Here is a 12,957-nt window from a genome sequence, read left to right as displayed (position 1 = left end):
TTTTTAAAAAGCTGTATTTATTATATGTAAGTACACTGTAGCTGTGTTCAGACACCCCAGAAGAGGGCATCAGATCTCATTACAGATGATTGTGAACCACTATGAGGTTGCTAGGATTTGAACTCAGGCCCTCCAGAAGAGCAGTCAGTGCTCTTAACCGCTAAGCTATCTCTCCAGCGCTGCTTAAACTTTAATTTTAAAAAAATTGTGCAATATATATATATATATATATATATATATATATATATATATATATATGTTGTGTTTGGTACAATGTGTGTGTATGTGTGTGGGGGGGGGTACACAAGCCTGTGCTCCAAAATTTGGAGGATCTGGGTGTCTTCCTCTATGCCTGTCTGCTTTACTCTGTTCACACAGTCTCTCACTGAACCAAAATTTCCCTATTTGGCTAGGCTGGCTGGCCATTGAGCTCCTAGAATCCTCATCTCCATTCTGCCAGACACGAGGGTTACAGACATGCACAGTCATGCCCAGATTGCTTGTATTTTTAACATCGGTTCTGGGAACTCGAACTCAGGTCCTCAAAAACTTGCATAACAAGTGCTCTTACTCACTGGGTCACATCCCAGGGATCTCACTCCTCACCGCACATACACAAAGACAGGGCTCCTCTGTGTAGTCTTGGCTGTCCTGAAACTTGCTCTGTAGACCAGGCTGACCTCAAAACTCACAGAGATCTACCTATCTCTGCCTCCTGAGTGCTGGCATTAAAGGTGTGTACCACCACTGCCAGGCTTAATTTTAAATTCTCTGTATGCACATGCACAAGGGTCTATATGTAGGGGTATGTGTACTTAAGTTCAAATTCTTCTGCTATGCCAGGCAGTGATGACACACACCTTTGATCCCAGCACTTGGGAGGCAGAAGCAGGAGAATTTCTGAGTTCGAGGCCAGCCTGGTCTACAGAGTGAGTTCTGGGACAGCCAGGGAGGGCTACACAGAGGAACCTTGTCTTGAAAAAAACAAAAACAAACAAAACAAAAACAACAAAAAAAACCAACCAAAAACCAAAAACTAACTTCCCCTAGAAGCCGGAAGAGAATATTGAAGTTACAGTCATTCACTGGAGCCTAATGGGAATTTTGGGAACTAAACTTAGTCCTCTGGAAAAGTAGCAAGGGCTTTTAACTGCTAAACAATCTCTCTCCTGCTGCATGGGTTGAAATTCCTAACCATATATCTCAGATTCTTTAATGTTCACAAATGTCTCAATATAAAATGTAAAAGGAAAACATGGTAGGTTGGCATGGTGACACACACCTTTAGTCCCAGAATTAAGGAGGCAGAGGCAAATGGATCTCTGTGAATTTGAGATCTGCCTCAACTACATCTGTAGTGAGATCTTGTCTCAAAAAAACAAAACAAGCCGGGCTGTGGTGGCGCAGGCCTGTAATCCCAGCACTCTGGGAGGCAGAGACAGGCAGATTTCTGAGTTCGAGGCCAGCCTGGTCTACAGAGTGAGTTCCAGGACAGCCAGGGCTATACAGAGAAACCCTGTCTCGAAAAAACTAACCCCCCCCCCCAAAAAAAAAAACCAAAAAAAAAAAAAAAAAAAAAAAACCCAGATAACTAAAAAACACCAGTTCCTAGGCCAGGAAAAGGTGCCTTATCCCTTAGTTGCCATATCCCCCTGGTTGCACCCAGATGGTTCTTGTGGATGCTACTGAGTAATAGTTTCTTTCTTTTATATATATATATTTTTTCCCCTATATTCTTTGTTTACAGTCCAAAAGCTTTCCCCTTTCCCAGTTCCCCCCTCCCATATGTCCCATAAGTCCTCTTCTCTCCATCCATTCTCCTATCTTTCCCCCTCCCTTTTCTCTGTCCTGGTACTCCCCCTACAATGCTGGATCAAGCCTTTCCAGGATTAGGGCTCTCTTCTTCCTTCTTCACGGGAATCATTTGATATGCTAATTGTATCTTCAGTATTCAGAGCTTCAGGGCTAATTAATATCCACTTATCAATGATTGCATTCCATGAGTATTCTTTTGTGATTGCGTGAGAAATAGTTTCTTTGTGTAACATCTTTGTCCTGGAACTCTCTGTAGACCAGGCTGGCCTCGAACTCAGAGACGCTCCAGCCTCTAACTCCCAAGTGCTGGGATTAAAACCGAACGCCTCTACACGCCTAATTGTTTTACATATTTTAACCTAACAAAGTAGCAGAATTTAAGGGAGGTGTAAGCCAGCCCTAAGCATTCTGGATCCCTTGGATAAAGAACGGCTCGACCGTAGCAGCCCGGGAGGGACTTACAGACGCGACGGTGATTGGTTGAAGAAGAACTTCCGCTGGCATTTCCGACTCTTGACCCGCCCTGAGCATCGGTGATTGGCTGGACTGTTACAAGCGTTATGCCGCCTGGGAGTTGTAGTTCTTCTGGTTGATAGGCGACGCCAATAAGGGCTAGTGGTTGGATGGAGACTGTTAGCGGTGATTTTGCTTGATTGTAGCCTCCCAAATCATGTCTCGTGTGTTGGTTCCCTGTCATGTGAAAAGCACTGTAGCCCTGCAAGTGGGCGACATGAGGACCTCCCAAGGTCGGCCTGGCGTGTTGGTCGTCGATGTCACTTTTCCCAACATCGCGCCTTTCGAGGTGAGCCACACCATAGAGGGCAAGGCTTCTGGGCGGGGAATCCTAGTAACTTGGGCGTTTCCTAGGCGATTATTCAGCCTCTACAGAGTCTTTTGCGAATTGGACCTATTCAGAAGCATTTACAGTCTTTATTACTAGGCTTTTAGACTAGAGTTCCCTGTCCTATCCTCCTCAGCATCTCTTCCCGGTGCTCGGGATATCACTGGAAATACAATTTTGAACCTCAGTACAAGTGAGAGGGTATTTGATTTTGGCCATAGCTAGGATCGTTAAATAATGATGTAAACGTACCATTCCTGTGGCCCCCGCCACAGGTCAGGTGCAACCTAGCCTTCATCTAGGGCCTCCTAGTGACTTGTTTCCAATCCCTAGTTGCGCTTCCCTCTCAGCTGACAGTATCAGGGCATTGCATGGCCTCAACGCAGGACAAAGCTTAACTCTAACGACATAGCATTCTTTCCTTACCCACCCTCTTGGCCCTATGTGCTTTGTGTTACAATATGTCCTTCTCTCCCAAGATGATCTGACCCTGGAAAATCTGAGTCCATGTGTTTGAGGTGGATCTTTGACATCGCTATTTTATTTTACTTACTTAATATTTTTATTTTAAAAAGGTTTATTTTAAATCTGTGAGTGTTGTGTTCACATATCTGCTTATATACCTTGTGCGTGCCTGGTACTAGTAGAGGTCAGAAGAACGTTCTGAATCCCCAGGAACTGGAGTTAAGAACAGCAGGTAGCTGTAAGGTGCTATGTAGGTGCTGGGAACCAGACCTGATTCTCTGCAAGAGCCCTAAGTGCTCTTAATTGCTGAGCCATCTCTCTAGTCCTGATATCTGTGTTTATTTTGTTTGTTTGTTTTGTTTTGTTTTAAGTTCCATAGGTGATGCTGATGTGCATCGGGTGATGGAAACTGGCTCCCCATGCCCCTGCAGTGCACGATCCTACTATTATTACTCTTTTTTTCTTTTTTAGTATTTTCCCGAGACAGAGTTTGAGTTTCTCCGTGTAGCTCTGGCTGTCCTGGAACTCACTCTGTAGACCAGGGTGGCCTCAAACACAGAAATCTGCCTGCCTCTGCTTCCCAAGTGCTGGGATTAAAGGCGTGTGCCAGCACTGCCTGGCTCCTAATATTATTCATATTATTCTTTTTTTTTTTTTATTTTTTTTATTTTTCGAGACAGGGTTTCTCTGTGTAGCCCTGGCTGTCCTGGAACTCACTCTGTAGACCAGGCTGGCCTCAAACTCAGAAATCCACCTGCCTCTGCCTCCCAAGTGCTGGGATTACAGGCGTGCGCCACCATGCCTAGCCCTAATATTATTCTTATTCTGGCCTAAGTCTGCTAATTCTGAGAGAGAGGTGGGGAGACAACCTCTGCTATTACCAGGCTGAGGGACATACTAGACTCTCAGGTTCTCTCACTCTGGTACTTTTTAAAATATGGTGTTCTTGGGAGGGGTGGGATCTCAGAAATCCGAGAGTGGCCAAGAATAGCTGAGGCTTATCATGAACTTCTGATCCTCCTGCCTCTACCTCCCACGCACTGAGGTTACGGCGGTACACACCACACCTGGTTTATGCAGTACTGGACATCCGGCATAGAGTCTCAAACATGCTAGCCGCGGCCAGCGCTGCACCAGCCAAACCACACCCTCAGCCCAATGCATTACCGGTCTTCGTTGGTCCACTTAGCAAGTGCATTCTCTTTCAGGTTTCCCATGTCCATTCTCTGCTTTCTTTGGGGTTGAGGTTCTGACCTCTGATACCATCTCAGATATGTTCGGATGGTTTGTTTGCATGACTAACAGATTTGTGAGCACTTTTAGGAAAACAAAGTTGTGTTTGGGCCCCAGTAACTGTTGAACTGTTTACCTAAAGTGTACGTTCTAAAAGGAGGAGATGCTATCACTGGGCATAGGGCCTCGTTTCTTACTGTAGGTTGTGTGTGTGTATTCTAGTTGCAGGAGATCACGTTTAAGAATTACTACACAGCTTTTCTGAGCATCCGTGTTCGTCAGCAAACCTCAATGCACACACCAGCCAAGTGGGTAACCTGCCTGCGGGATTACTGTCTGATGCCTGACCCACACAGCGAGGAGGGAGCCCAGGAGTATGTATCCCTGTTCAAGCACCAGGTCAGCTGGGCCTCGGCGTGGCCAGGGATCCTAGATGGGGACTTCCTGCCTATTGAGCAGAAAAGCAGAGGGAAAGAGCCGGGCAAAGCTGGGCTGACTGTGGCTTTCATGCTGGTACTTTGGAGGGGCCGCTGTTCTGTAAACGAGTTGAATCTTCAGTGGGCCTTTTATTTTATGTATTTGTTTTTTGAAATTTGTTTTGTTTTGTTTGTAGAAACCCTACACAGGGTTTCTCTGTGTAGCGCTGGCTGTCCTGGAACTTGCTTTGTAGACCAGGTTGGCCTTGAACTCAGAGAAAGGAACTGCCTGCCTCTGCCTCCCCAGTGCTAGGATTAAAAGCATGTACCACTACACCCTGCTCAGTGGGTCCTTTGGTATGTGTGTCAGATGCTGTGTGACATGACCAGAGTGCTGGAGCTGCGTCTGATTCTGCGGCAGCCATCACCACTGTGGCTGTCTTTCACAGTGGAGGAACTGCAGATATACCAGCAGGGACCAAAGGCAAGTGACTCTCCAAAACCTACTGCCTAACCCTTTACCGTAAAAAGCTTCTAGTTCTGGCTAGGAGAGGTGGGGCCCTGGGGTGGGTCACATGCAAGGATGGTGAGACTCCAGTGGAGACCCTCATGGAAGCTGGAGTGTGAATGTAGGAGTTCATGATCAAAGGGAAGGTTCTGTGTCAGCACCCCCAGGCCTTTAGACCACCCACTACTTGTAGGTGTTGGGGTATACCTTTGTTGCTTATGTTCCTGGGTTCCCCTTCTGCATAACAGAAGAGTTTAGTGATCTGAGGGCCCCTTTGATGTTACATAGCTCTGAACATGGATTTCCCAGGGTCTTAGGCTCAAGGGTCCTTTTCTTTGCTCTCAGGTGCCAGAGCTCTTAGATTCTGCCTCACTTAGGTCAGTCTGCTTTTGCTTTGTAGAGCCCCTCCTTGGCATTCCCCAAGTGGCTTTCCCATCCAGTGTCCAGTGAGCAGCCTGCTCCCCGCCTTGAGGTAAGCTCTCTAACACTGGATTAGCCACATATACAGGGTTCTAATGTCTAGAGCACAAACAAGTGGGCCTCTGGCTATCCTGGGGCTGCCTATGGATGTAGCGCAGTGGTAGAATACTGACCTAGCATGCACGAAAGTCCTGGATTTGATTCCCAACTCCACAGACATTTGGGTCTGGACCCAGGGCCTATGGTTCAATGTCTTCTTGGGTGCTCTGTGGGCTTTGAGTCATCCCTCATCCCTGGCTTAACCAGGGCTCTTGCTTAATGAACATCGGGCCATAACTGTCCTTCATGTTGTCTGGGGAGAGATTCATAAGCACTGTTCCCTCCTTCTGGAGCAGGGCCTCCCGGACCCCAGCAGAGTGTCCTCTGAGGTGCAGCAGATGTGGGCATTGACAGAGATGATCCGGGCTAGCCACACTTCCACGAGGATCGGCCGCTTTGATGTGAGTGCTGGTGTCCTGAGCGCCCTCAGTGTGAGACCTTTGGCCTCAAGAGTCCCCCTGCCTGGCTGACTTTGCTTTGAGCAGCTTGGCACTGATGGTCTCCTATGTTGCAGGTGGATGGCTGTTATGATCTGAATTTACTCTCCTACACGTGAGCAGCAGCTTCTGCCGGAGACTTTGGCCATCTGTGCCCATCTAGGTGGGGTTTGGCCACCAGAGGCCGAAGCATGTTCCCTGTCCATCTAAGTTCTATCTGGGAAAAATCTACAGATTGGGAATTCTTGACACCTATCCAGTTCTAGCATGAATTTCCAGTGGGGGCACTTTATGTCTCTGACTGTCTGACATGTAAATTTAGTCTCTTCCTCTCAGAATTCACCTGTTCTAATTAGAATCCCTGAGCTCCCCTTGCTTGCCCTGCCAATGTGCACACCCCAGTTGGCTACCATTCCCCCCACCCCCCTTGCTGAGATAAACCTGTCACAAGCCTAGAGAGAGAGAGGAAGCCCCTGCTGTTTTGATACTCTGGACCTAAGAAGCTTGGGGAAGACACACCCTCTATTCATTCCTCTGCTTCTGCTAGTAGCCTTTGTCCTTTTGTATTATATCCTGGAAAAGAAAAATGTCCTAGAGCCAGGTGTGGCACACACCTTTCATCTTAGCATTCTGTGAGTTCAAGACTAGCCTGGTCTACACACTGAATCCCAGGCCAATTAGGGCCACATAGTGAGACTCCATATTAAGAAAGGAAGAAGAAAAGAAAAGAAAAGAAAAGAAAAAGAAAAAAATAGCCCCCTTGAAATTGTGTGCTACTAGCCTAGGAGGTGAAGCTGAGACTTCTGGGAGCTTGAGTTCTTAAGTCCATAGGCTGGCTCCTGCAAAGTGCTCTATCAGTTCTGGGCAAGTGCTGTTGGCACAGCTGGGGCCGGCCTATTTGTCATCAGACTCAGCAAGAAGCACATCACGATCCCTGTCCCTTCTCTCAGTTGCTTCTGCCTGTCATGCTCAGGGTGATGAGAGAGCACCCTGGGGGAGTGTGCCCAAGCCAATACGCACTGATACTCACTGAGGCTGAGGCCCTCCTCCATTACCCCAGAGCAACCACTCGATGAAGAAGACTACTGCTCTTTCCTGTGATCAAATTCTGTTTCCCTCTAGTTCTTCCTGGCTTTGTCCCTGGGAACTATGATTAAGCCGTGCTGCAAGGTATCTCAGAACTGGGAAACTGGACATAAGTATGTGCAACAGTGTTCTGGGAAAGTCTGGCAACCTTTGGTAGCTACTCTGCATTCCTGCAGTCAGCCCTCTTGAAGGTCCTGTCTTCGCCTACAGGATCATGGTTTAAGCCCCTCTCCATTTTTGGCTGAAAGGATGATCATCGCCGGCCTGTGTCCAGGGATCAATGGTCCTCAGTACGCGAGTAAAAAGGATCCTGAGGTGGCAGGAACTCTGCATAATCACAGCTGTGTTCCTAAGTTCCCAGAACTGGAGCTAGTGTGCAGCAAGATCAATAAATGCTTGTGGAATACATGACGGTGTCGGCTGCTTGTGCCTAGCTCTCCCGCCTAGAGACCATTATAAAGGGCTCAGCCGCGAGGGTTCTGGGCCCTCCCAGAGGGCTTCACCCCCCACTGATTGCTCCACCTCCCACAGCTATTTGACCTGAATGTGTAATTCAGGCTTTTCAGTCCTTAGGAGAACTTTGACCTTCTGGAGGCTGGGAGTTCTATCCCCCAATTCTGGTTCTAGGCAGCCTGTTCTGCTCTGAACTGCCTGACTTGTTTTGATTAGCTTGAGAAAGCCTGAGGCCATAGGGAGTCAGCCACACTGTTATATCCCAGCCTGCCCTAGGGGCTTCCCGCCCCCTTCCCATCCCCTGCGGACTAGAAAGACCTGTCCAGGCTGGGGTTTGGACTACATCTCCCAGCGTGCCTGGCAGAGTAGTGGCCTCAGTGTGCCGGCAGCACCAGTTGCGGGTGACAATGCAGCGGACAGTCAGTGTGGTAGCCCCTCTGGGTTTTCGTCTGCAGGCACAATCCTTGGTCCAGAGTCGTCCATTCAGTTCTGTACAGGTGGGGTAAAGGGTGCTGGAGTTTGATACTGGTCTTGGAGGGTGGGGGACGGAAACTGATGGTGACTGGGGCCCTGATGGCATTAAGTCTGGCTGTCCACAGGATGTGCTCCGCAGGACTCCACTCTATGACTTCCACCTAGCCCATGGAGGGAAAATGGTGGCGTTTGCAGGGTGGAGTCTGCCTGTACAGTACCGTGACAGTCATGTTGAGTCACACCTGCACACACGCCGGCACTGCTCTCTCTTTGATGTGTCCCACATGCTACAGGTGAGTCAGGGAGGATCGGGCCTTCTTCCCTGTCTACAGCACTGTACTCTGCAGCTTTGAGCATGTTTTAAAGTGTTAGGGACCATAGAAGGCTAACTCAGGAGATCTTCAGATGATGTATCTTTGATCTCTCCTGCCTGCTTGCTCCTGTGGTGTGTTTTAATGCCCTGGGGCTTGCTAGATAGAGCTGATGGTTTGGAAATTGGTTGGGTATCTCTGTAAGGTGTTAGGTCCCTTTGAATTTTTAGGCCTTGCTGGGTCACGCGGACTGGGAGGGATAGCAGAATTGAGAAGGTAGGGCCTCTGCCTTCTCCAGAACCAAAAGACTGGCCAGTCACTTCTGGACTGGACTGTGTTGTGGGAGGTGGGAGGGTGCTTGCCTCGCAGCCGTTTGGATTACAGCTCTTGTAGTGGCCTGGGGCTTTCCCTGTCTCCCCTAGACCAAGATATTTGGCTGTGACCGAGTGAAGCTGCTGGAGAGTCTAGTGGTTGGAGACATTGCGGAGCTAAGGCCTGACAAGGTGGGTCCACTTTACTTCTCCATGGGTGTTTTTAGTCACAAGCCAGTAAACAGCTTAAGTCCTTGCCTCAAGTATAAAAGGCACAGATAAGTCAGATACAGCTTTTCAAGGCTTACTATCTTGATGGAGTCTTTGAGTCATTTCCAGATATTCAGCCAGCTTTGGAGAAGCACTAGCCTAGCCTTACTCCCCTGGGTTGGGAGGCCAGAGACCACCGTTTATATGCCCTGACCTCTCATGCTGCCCAGACCTTTGCTAATTAAAGTGTGGTCCTTAAACAGGAGCCTCTCCATCATCTAGGAAGATGCTAAGGCACTGCTCTGGACCCACTGAGCCAGAACCTTGGTTTTCCCAAGATCCCTAAGTGTTTCCTGTGATCTATCAGTCTCAAGTTTTGTCCCTCCAGTGGCAAGGCTAAGCCAGCTTACAATGTGCTTTTGAACACATTGCTGAAGAGCATGGTGGGAACCTGTGAGATCACGAAGATGGTTTTTGAAGCTTTTAACCTTGGAGGTTGGCATCATTATCATGGGGTGGAGTGACCTGGTGGGGTGAAGCACTAGTTCCTAGGTCTCATGGATTGAGTATAAAACAGGTTTCTAAGAACTGAGTAGTGAGGGAGCTGAAGGTCCTACTAGTCTGGGGCGACCCCCTAGAATGGGAGGAGTGAGGATTTACTTGACAGATGACGATCAAAGCCTTGAGCCTTACCTGTGTCTTTTACCCAGTACTGTGTTCATGCGTTTGTGGTAGCTGAATGGATTCAAGTATGTTTCTGGCCCACGCTTGTCTTTGGCTTCCTGGACCCAGAGACAAAACATGCTCTGCTTCACTCATAGGGAATGCTTTCTCTGTTTACCAATGAAGCTGGAGGCATCTTAGACGACCTAATTGTGACCAACACTTCCGAGGGGCACCTGTATGTCGTATCCAACGCTGGCTGCCGGGACAAGGACATGGCTCTCATGCAGGTATAGCTGTTGCACTTTATTCTAGGTACTTGGTGTTGTTTATGGAGACGTGCTCAAGGCAGACAGGGGCACAGAACATGACTCTGGATAAAGGAACATTCAATAGACTGAGGAGTGGTCCTCCCTGGTACACGCCAGAGTTTGCAGATGGGGACTAGAGGAGATGGGGAGGTAAAGCTCCCCCTGAAATGAGCATCCTCTGGTGAGGGGAAGGGTCTGCAATGCCCGATCTACAGTAGGAGCTCAATAATGGCCGCAGACACTGATGTGTTTGTTTTATATTTCAGGACAAGGTCAAGGAGTTCCAGAACAGGGGCAGTGATGTAGGCCTGGAGGTGGTAGATAATGCCCTGTTAGCTCTGCAAGGTGAGAGTGCCAGGCTGGAGCTAGAGCCAGCCTTTGCCTCCCTGGCTTTATCTGCATGGAGGCTATAGAGGAAGGTATGGGTGATGTCTGTACGCCACAGTTCCAAGGTTAAGCAAGTCTCTCCTTTTACCTACTGCAAGGCTGTCCATGGGCTAGGGACAAAGGCATTCTCTCTCCGCTTGCAGAGTTGTGCTTGCTTGGGACCTGTTCTGCTTTCTAAATATGGGCTGTAGTCCAGGGGGTGTTGGGTCCATCTCCTTTGGTTATTTTCTTTGGGCTAGGACCCACGGCAGCACAGGTGTTACAGGCTGGAGTGAGAGATGATATGAGGAAACTACCCTTTATGACCAGTGCCGTGATGGAGGTGTTCGGTGTGTCTGGCTGTCGTGTGACCCGCTGTGGCTACACAGGAGAGGATGGTGTTGAGGTATGTCAAGAAGTAGTTATTCTGCATGGTATCACATTCCTAGCAGGAAGATCTTAATTCAAGGTGGCTAGGTTTCCATAGTGAATTCCAGGCTAACCAAGACTATATAGTGAGAGCCTATTCCAAAGCAAACAAAGCCCAAAACAAAATCAAAATCCTAAGACAGAAAAGATATAGTTGTAAAGCTTGGGTTGGATGGCACATGCCTATAACCCCAGAACCTGAGAAATAGAAACAGTAGAATCACAAATTGCAGACCGGCCTTGGCTAGCTGTCCCGGGCAGAGGAACAGGAGTAGGGGAAATGGGGGATATAGGACAGTGTCAGAGTTTTTCCCCTGCACAACCAAAAGTGGTTAAAGTAGTTACAGGACTGAAGACACTGCCCATGTGCTCTGTTCTTCTGTGCAGATATCAGTCCCAGCAGTAGGGGCAGTCCACTTGGCAACTGCTCTGCTGCAAAACCCAGAGGTAAAGCTGGCAGGACTAGCGGCCCGAGATAGCCTGCGCCTGGAGGCAGGCCTCTGTCTGTATGGGAATGACATCGATGAACATACCACACCTGTGGAGGGCAGCCTCAGCTGGACACTGGGTGAGCTGGGCTAGCATCCAAGGGGTCCTGAGGGCTAGAATACCCTTCAATGAATCCCCCTAGGTTGCACAGGCTGGGACAAGTGACTGCCTTCTGTGCCTTCATTCCCGGGAGGCACTACTGTGGCTTTGCCTGTTACAAAGTGAGGGTCCTACCTATGATTTCCAGAGGGTGGGTGATGGTTGGTTGACTGACTATAATTCAGGGGAAGAATAGAGCCCGAGAGCTCAAGTGATGCTTGATGGATGTCACCTGGGGTCTCAGTAGTCCAGTTCCTGTGTTTGGGCCTCTGTGGACTGTGCTGACAATCTGGTGTGTTATGTTCCAGGGAAGCGCCGCAGAATTGCTATGGACTTCCCAGGAGCCAAAATCATCGTTCCCCAGCTGAAGGGTGAGGTGCGGCAGAGACGTGTGGGGCTGATATGCGAAGGGGCTCCAGTGCGAGCACACAGTCCTATTTTGAACTCAGAAGGCACTGTGATTGGTGAGTGGTCCAGGATGGGGACACTGGCTGGCAGCGGCCAGGATAGGGATACTGAGCTGGCAGAGTGGTGCTAACCTATGGCCTATGCCTGGACAGGTACAGTGACCAGTGGCTGCCCTTCGCCCAGCCTGAAGAAGAACGTGGCGATGGGTTATGTGCCATCCAAGTATAGTCGGCCAGGGACACAGCTGCTGGTGGAAGTTCGGCGGAAGCAGCAAATGACGGTGGTTAGCAAAATGCCCTTCGTGCCCACGAACTACTATACTCTCAAGTGAAGATGGCGCACAGGAAAGCCCTTCCCTCCAGGAGTGTTTCTCTAGAGGGCACTGCATAGTGCTTGGTCAGAACAGTGGAGTAGAATTCCCTCCCCGGGGTGGAGGCTGAATGGAGCCTGCTGGCTCTGCTTGGGGCTGGGCAGAGATCCTATCTAGACTCTTTCCCTTACAAACCATTCCAATTTTAGGGCCCAATTTTTAAATGACAAATTCCCTTACTTAATGTCCTACTTTAGCCCACAATCCCACTAACCTTAATCTGCCTGGTGCTGGCTATGGAGCAAAGGTCATCCTGCCTTTGTGTAGAGGATAACACCTGCTCCACCTACCTCACTGTGGTTTCTCTAATTTCAAGGGACTATTACTGTGGGCAGTGTGGGCCTAGGAATCTTCTCTGCCTTGCTTTCCATGAATGCATACTGCTGCTATTCCTTAGACAGAAATGACTCCTGACTCAGTGTTGGCTGAGGCTGTTCCTGTGTGCAAACCCAGGGATGGCTAAGCAAACATGGGACTCACCCTTCCACATTCTCTAGTCAACCCAGCCTGCTGTGCAGCAAGACATGGCAGGCTTAATACTTGGGCTGACCTCAGTCGGCTGTTGTGAATAATTATACTTTACTAACTCTTGAAAAAATTTTCTTTCCTTCTTACTTGCCATGGTCTCTAGCTTTCTTGTTCTTTGGTCACTGGATTGCTGGAGTGACTTCTTGACCTCCAAGACAGGCTCTAAATGGGATCTCCTTGAAAGGGGCAGGTACATGAGAACTAACAGGAATATA

The 12,957-nt window shown here is 48.9% G+C and overlaps 2 protein-coding genes across 3 annotated transcripts; both read left to right on the top strand.

Annotated features, from left to right (window-relative positions):
- Window positions 1-2,362: 2,362 nt before the first annotated feature.
- Nicn1 (nicolin 1, tubulin polyglutamylase complex subunit) lies at window positions 2,363-7,728 on the top strand. Of its 2 annotated transcripts, XM_052187285.1 has the most exons (7): window positions 2,363-2,617; window positions 4,577-4,753; window positions 5,141-5,254; window positions 5,679-5,750; window positions 6,094-6,198; window positions 6,312-6,397; window positions 7,531-7,728. In XM_052187285.1, the coding sequence occupies exons 1-6, from the start codon at window positions 2,486-2,488 to the stop codon at window positions 6,351-6,353; spliced, it is 642 nt and encodes a 213-aa protein (XP_052043245.1). In that variant the 5' UTR covers window positions 2,363-2,485; the 3' UTR covers window positions 6,354-6,397; window positions 7,531-7,728. The 2 variants fall into 2 exon arrangements, with proteins under 2 accessions (XP_052043245.1, XP_052043244.1); XM_052187284.1 differs by having other exon boundaries at window positions 6,312-7,728.
- Window positions 7,729-7,815: 87 nt separating this feature from the next.
- Amt (aminomethyltransferase) lies at window positions 7,816-12,828 on the top strand. Its single transcript, XM_052187286.1, has 9 exons — window positions 7,816-8,270; window positions 8,373-8,540; window positions 8,981-9,061; window positions 9,901-10,032; window positions 10,320-10,398; window positions 10,680-10,825; window positions 11,236-11,416; window positions 11,745-11,900; window positions 11,997-12,828. The coding sequence occupies exons 1-9, from the start codon at window positions 8,181-8,183 to the stop codon at window positions 12,173-12,175; spliced, it is 1,212 nt and encodes a 403-aa protein (XP_052043246.1). The 5' UTR covers window positions 7,816-8,180; the 3' UTR covers window positions 12,176-12,828.
- Window positions 12,829-12,957: the final 129 nt, after the last annotated feature.

The sequence above is a fragment of the Apodemus sylvaticus genome, chromosome 7, assembly GCF_947179515.1.
Source record: "Apodemus sylvaticus chromosome 7, mApoSyl1.1, whole genome shotgun sequence".
In the NCBI taxonomy this organism is placed as follows: Eukaryota; Metazoa; Chordata; class Mammalia; order Rodentia; family Muridae; genus Apodemus; species Apodemus sylvaticus.
This window is presented reverse-complemented; position numbering and strand designations above follow the sequence as displayed.

Excerpts from the sequence above, each read along its gene's own strand:
- Nicn1 (XM_052187285.1), top strand. The coding sequence starts at position 2,486 with ATGTCTCGTGTGTTGGTTCCCTGTCATGTGAAAAGCACTGTAGCCCTG. Across the intron at positions 2,618-4,576 it reads CCAACATCGCGCCTTTCGAG|TTGCAGGAGATCACGTTTAA; the intron begins GTGAGCCACACC and ends TGTGTATTCTAG. Across the intron at positions 4,754-5,140 it reads TATCCCTGTTCAAGCACCAG|ATGCTGTGTGACATGACCAG; the intron begins GTCAGCTGGGCC and ends TATGTGTGTCAG.
- Amt (XM_052187286.1), top strand. The coding sequence starts at position 8,181 with ATGCAGCGGACAGTCAGTGTGGTAGCCCCTCTGGGTTTTCGTCTGCAG. Across the intron at positions 10,399-10,679 it reads TGCCCTGTTAGCTCTGCAAG|GACCCACGGCAGCACAGGTG; the intron begins GTGAGAGTGCCA and ends TCTTTGGGCTAG. Across the intron at positions 11,417-11,744 it reads CAGCCTCAGCTGGACACTGG|GGAAGCGCCGCAGAATTGCT; the intron begins GTGAGCTGGGCT and ends GTTATGTTCCAG.